General features: G+C 56.4%; 1 protein-coding gene across 1 annotated transcript; it reads right to left on the bottom strand.

Annotated features, from left to right (window-relative positions):
• Positions 1 to 4,193: 4,193 nt before the first annotated feature.
• Positions 4,194 to 5,413, bottom strand: LOC118157581 (nanos homolog 1-like). Its single transcript, XM_035311977.1, has one exon. It carries the CDS (start codon positions 5,411 to 5,413, stop codon positions 4,652 to 4,654), a length of 762 nt encoding a protein of 253 aa, XP_035167868.1. The 3' UTR covers positions 4,194 to 4,651.
• Between the last annotated feature and the right edge of the window lie 482 nt (positions 5,414 to 5,895).

Below are 5,895 nucleotides of genomic sequence, written 5' to 3' on the forward strand. Positions count from 1 at the left end.
CTTCTACAGTGTCATGACTTTTTAGTAACTTCCCATGCTGCATTTTAATGCCAGTTTTAACTTTTTTTTTGCATGCTTATCTGGTTTTGTACTGTCTGAAGGAGAAAGTGAGAGGACCTGGGCTTGTTTCTTCCTGAGTTAAGTCTTGTTTAATTGTAGTATGTATGAACAAATGTTATGATGTTTCTCTTCCTACCCTTTTCCTGCCCTTTTCCGAGCTTTCCAGCTCCTATTCACTGCTCTGGATAAACTTGCTGTCATACACATCTATAAACTTGCTGTCATACACATCTAATCTGAGGGCCAGCTGTTTGTGCTACTGGAGCCTGTCACTTCATTGTTTTGCTGACTGCCAGGATTCCTTCAGAGCCATGGTGTTATTCTATGTATTTCTATGTGTGTATGTGTGTGCCTCATGCAGTTAGTGGGTCCTGTGGCTGCTGTTGAGCTACCTGTTGCTGTACTTGCACTGGGGCAAAAATTGCAGAATGACAGCTGTTGAAAAGGGACACCAGGAGGGCTATAGGCCACCCTCTTGCTGTGAAGTCAGACTGCATTACAGAGCCAAGTTTACCCAGGCCAGTCCTGAAAAGCTCCCAGGATGGAGACTGCACGACCTTTCAGGGCAACCTGTCCTAATACTCGACTGTTCCCACAGTGAAAAAACTTGTATTTTTTGGTCCAGCTTCTACCTGATGCTCCTCATCTTCCTGTCCTACGCTGCAGTGAAAAGCCTGATGGTATAACTACCTAGTAGGTACTGGAAGCCCCCTGGAAAGGTTCCCCAAAACTCTCCCTTCTCCAGCCTGCCCAAGCCCCCTTCCCATGGCTCCAGCCTCCGCTGGACTCGTTGCCCTCAGCTGCACTTGCTCCAGTTTGGCAGCATCTTCCTTGTATGTGTGTGCACAAACCGGAGGCAGCAGGCACACTGATGTATTGCTGAGTAGAGGGGTGCAGCTCTCAGCCCACCAGAAAAGCCCAAGGCTGGAGCACCCTAACTTGGGAACAGGAGCCTCATGTGGGAGTGATGGAAACCTTGCTAGGCCAGCCCAAGTAACATCCACTGCTCTTCCCCTCAGCCAGAAAACCAGATGTTTTATTGCAGAAAGCAGCCAAATCAGGCATCGGGTTAAGTCCATGCTGACTGCTCCCAGTCACTTCCTCCTTCATGTGCCCAAAAAAGCAGCTCTGAGATTGCTTCTTTCGTGAGTCTTCCAAAGAACTGAAGCCATGTCATCTGGCCGGCAGCATCTCAGATGGTCCCTTTGGCCTTTTTTGAACATGGATGCAGCATCTGCCTCCAGTCATCAGGGAGTTATAAAGCATGCTTACATCTCCAGTTGTGTATTTGTAATTGTATCCCAACAGCCGTATTTAGTTATGTAGTTAATGGTCATCAGACCAGAAAAACTCTTCAGGATCTGTTCTTAACATACTTGTGCATGTAAGAATTTTAGGGGTGTGTTGGCAAGACCAGGCAGCTCAAGAGAAGATCTGCAAGATGTGAGCTACACCGACATGCCCATGAATTTTTTACTGCTTGATCATTTCAGAACACCAACTACTGTGGCACAAGTTTGCCGTGACTGGCCCAGCTCTAACCAAAAGGCCATGCACATTTACTGCTCCTGCTCTTAGCAAGTCAACGCATTTAGCCGCAGCAGGATGGAGATTCTGCAAGCTGTTCCACTTCTTGCTAATCCAAAAGTCCCTTGCTGCAATTTCAGCTTTGTTAGTTTTCCACTGTTGGCCCAGAGGTTTTGCTGCATTTGCAGATTTAGCACACTGCTCTTCAGGTGTGCCCAAGGACAGGTGTATTAGACAATTATTTTTCTCCTCAGGACTGCTGCAAACTACCTCCAACACATACTGATCTATATATTGGGTGGGCCAAGCTGGCACACCTAAGGGAAGGATTTTATAGCCATCAGAGCTCTGGTCAGCAGCAAGCCAGAGACACCCTGCCCACACGGGGCTTTCATTAAAGCTGGGCACACTCACCTGACTGCAGCTGTACTGAACCATCCGCACACCTGAAGGCAGCACTGCCCTACCACAAGGCTGCTTTTTGCCAAGGCTCACAGCAGCTGATGGCAACGATGAGCTGCCTGGTACTCTTTCTTCTCGGAGTATCACCATGGAAAAGGTTCCATCGCTTACAGAATTTGGAATATTTCCCTAGAATAAAGCTATTCTCTGAGGATAAGAATTTGGGTTAAGCCAACAGCCCTAACTCTGATGTGCAGACGCCTGTAGGGTGACAGCAGCATCAGGATTTTCTTAGACCTCTTCTGTGGAGCATAAAGTAGCTTCCAACCCGGGCTGCTTTTAAATTAAGCTGTATGCTGTTCCTAGGATTTAATTTACTAACCTAAATTGTTTCCAGTACTTTAAGGAATAAAAATAAAACTGTGTGTAAGCAGTATCTTCTGTAATTAAGAGTGACAACAAACAGGCATGTTTCTGCTCACTCAGTGCTGCCAAGTGTGCTGGGGCACAGGAAATAGCTGCAGAAATTTACTTAACAACACTTGAGAAGTTCAATCTAAGACAGGCTCGTAAAGCTTTAAAGGGCAACTCAACCCAAAGAACGGGCTCCTGCTGGACAACCATGTGATTTCAGGACCTTGCTGTCAGATCTTTGCTCAGTCTGAGTGCTGTTATCTCCTCCCTGGAGCACGCTGCCTTTCCCCTCCCACCCCAGCTGGTCTTTCCAAGCTGCTCTGTTGCCTTACCTGCTGGGGCCTGGATCCCACACCCAGCGCCACAGGCAGCTCCTGGCCCTTCCACAGCGGGCCCGCCCGGGGAGCACGAGGAGACTCGGAGTCGTAGGCAGCAGGAGCCGCTGACACAAGAGCAGCTCTCTTCTGAGACAGGTCGAGGGAAGGAGCAGGCGCTGCACGAGGCCAGCGCCACCATCCGAGGCAGGGTGACGTTCTGGTGTCTTGGAGAACTCCCGGGCATTGCGATAGGAGAGTCGCTATGGGGTAGCTTACCCTATAGACCAGGGGAGGCAGGGGTGTGTTGCAGACCTCCCACGCAGCCCCCTCAGAAAACACCTGAGAGCGCTTTTCTTAGGTCTTTCTTGCTTTTATGTCCGTAAACAGTCAACTGGATTAAAATGCATATACTCATCTTCAAAATTTCCACAAGCAGCTAACAAAAATACAAAACAGAATTCTTCCCATAGCATTACACTTGAGCTCAGTTCCAATCTGTGGTGGATACAGGTTAAACATATGTGGAACAGACATCACAAAATCAAACATACCTAAATTCTACCAGCTTACAAGAGCCTGTAGTGCAAGCCCCCGAATGACAGCGTACAGCTGAAACCTCGCACTACAGGAAGGTAGCTGCCACACAGCGAGCTGTCGCCACAGTGAAGTGTTATTTAATGCAAGCCCCTTTGCATCTGATAATCAGACCTACTGCTATCTTTGGAGCCATCTGATGAAGATTTAAGAGACCACTTCCATAGCAAACCCTCTCCTCCCTCCTCATGGTTAGAGCTGTTTAAGTAATGCCTCCCAGGCCCCTTCCCAGCCCCTCCTGCACGCTCTGACTCCACTCCTGACCGTCCTCTCCCCAGCACACATTCTCCCACCCTGCTGAGCTTTTCAAGAGGAACTCACACAAATGACAGTCGCCTCTCACTCTGCAAGCTCCCCTTTCTGCCAGGACCCATCGCCTTTCTCAATTTCCAGCGAACTACAAGCCTGCTGCTGCTCCTCCTCCTGCCTCTGACTCGCACTAAAGCGGGTCCCGATCTCCTGAGGGCTGGAAGCCACACAGCCCTGTAGCAGTGCCCAGCACCAAAAACCCAGGTCTCACCTTTTGTATACTCTAGCTGAAGGGTATTTGTTAACCACACGGGCAGATCTCTCCCACTTTGCAATGAGTTAAAGCCACATTCCCTCTCATCTTAAAAAACGGAAGACCCTCCCTTCCACAGCTTTGTCCAGGTCCCTTCGGGAGCTGCCATTCTGTCACAAACACCAGCTGCAGCAGAGCCCATTTCCTGCCATACCTACTGCCTCCCTTCGCTACAGAGGGCTCACTTTGTGCCTCTGCCCAGAGTCGTCACGTTTCCAAGCAAGCACTTTGCTGCCGCCTCCTCCTCTCAGACCCTCCCTAAAGCTGCACGCTGGGCACGGGGACCCGAGGCCGGAGCTGCCCACGGTCGCGGGTGGCCGTGGGGCACTGCCCCCAGCAGGGCGCTGGGGTGGAGGGGAGGAGGTGCTGCCTGCCGCACCAGTAACCGAGCACGGGTTCGATCGCAACTTCCCTCCCGGCTTCAGGATGGGTGAAGGAAACAGCTCAGCTACTTAAAGACCCGACAAGCTGGGGGGTGGACCCTGACGAAGCCCAGCGCTGCTGATGAGCATCCTGCAGGAGCAATAACTGGTCACAGGGGGGCAAGGAGGGGGCTGGCGGCCGCTCCCCCACCCGGGGCGATGCGGGCAGCGGGGGGGGGACCCCACAGCGGGCAGAGGAGCAGAGCCGGGCAGCCCTCTCCCCAGCCTCCCCCTCCTCACACTTGGCAGGGGATGCTCTTTTCTCCCCGACCACCCGCAGCCCTCCGTAGCGGCTCCCACGGAGCCAAAGCGGGGCGCCCACACCGCGCTGGAGCCGCCCGCCGCCCCGCAGCCTAGCGGCCCTTCCTGCCCAGCGCCGCCCGGGCGTGCCGCAGCTGCTTGGCCGCCTGCATTTTGGACAGCGGGCAGTACTTGATGGTGTGGGCATTGTCCCCGCTGGCCCCGCACAGGGGGCAGGTGTAGCGCCGCAGCACCGGGCACAGGACGCGGCCGTCGGGTCCCTTGAGGATGTGCGTGGTGTAGAGGGCCACCGTCTCCTTGTTGTTCCTGCAGAAGACGCACACCTGCAGCTCGGGCTTCAGCAGCCGCCCGGCGGCCCGCGGGTGTGCCGGCAGCCGCCCCGCCGCCACCACCACGCCGCCCCAGGCGCGGGGCGAGCCGGCCCGGGCCCCCTCCGCCCCGGGGCACTCCAGCAGCACCGCGGCGGGGCCGCCGCGCCCCGGGAAGGGGCTGAGGTCGGCGAAGCGCTCCTCCAGTAGCCCCTCGCCGTGGTGGTGGTGGCCGCACAGCTCCAGGTCGTGCAGGTCCAGCGCGCCCTCGAAGTACGGCCCCGACGCCTCCTCCTCCTCTTCCTCTTCTTCCTCCTCCTCCTCGGCCGGCGCCGCCACCACCACGGCGGGGGGCTCGGCGGCGAAGCCCTTGCCGGGCCGCACGGCGTTAGTGATGAGCGTGGCCAGCCCCAGGTAGTCGTTCCACGAGTTGAACACGTTCCCGCAGGCACTGTGGCTCCGGCCGCCGTACCGGGAACCCGGCAGGCGCTCCACGGCCGGGAGGTGCCGGGCTGCCCCCAACGCCCCGCCGGGGAACGCCTCCATGGGGCACGGGGGGGCGCCGCCGCCGCAAGCCCCCGCGGCCCCGGCCCCGCCGCAGCTCCGCGCCCACCGCCGCCGCCTCCTCCTCCTGTGGGAGCGCGCGGCCGCGCGACGCCCCTTAAATAAGGGCGGCGGGGGCGGGAGGGGGGGTGCGCGCCGCTCTCCCATTGGTCGCCGGGCAGAGCCCCCTCCCGCTCATTGGCTGGGGGGGCGGCGGGGGGGGTGCGCAGGTGGCGCGGCACGTGCGCGCGGAGGGGCGGGGGCGGGGGCGGCGGGGCCGCGCGTGGCGGGGGTCGAACCCCCCCCCCCCCCCCCCCCCCCGGTGGGCCGGGCCCCTTCTGTAGTGGGTGTTATTATGGCGCCAAAGCTGCTGCTGGCACCCCAAAAACTGCTGTTAGTGCCCCAGAACTACTGTTAGTACTCTAAAAGCAGTTATTAGTACCCCAAATCCTACGGTTAGTACCCAAAAACTACTGTTGGTACCC

This window comes from Oxyura jamaicensis (genome assembly GCF_011077185.1).
Source record: "Oxyura jamaicensis isolate SHBP4307 breed ruddy duck chromosome 6 unlocalized genomic scaffold, BPBGC_Ojam_1.0 oxy6_random_OJ106710, whole genome shotgun sequence".
Lineage (NCBI taxonomy): Eukaryota > Metazoa > Chordata > Aves > Anseriformes > Anatidae > Oxyura > Oxyura jamaicensis.

Excerpts from the sequence above, each read along its gene's own strand:
- LOC118157581 (XM_035311977.1), bottom strand. The coding sequence starts at position 5,413 with ATGGAGGCGTTCCCCGGCGGGGCGTTGGGGGCAGCCCGGCACCTCCCG.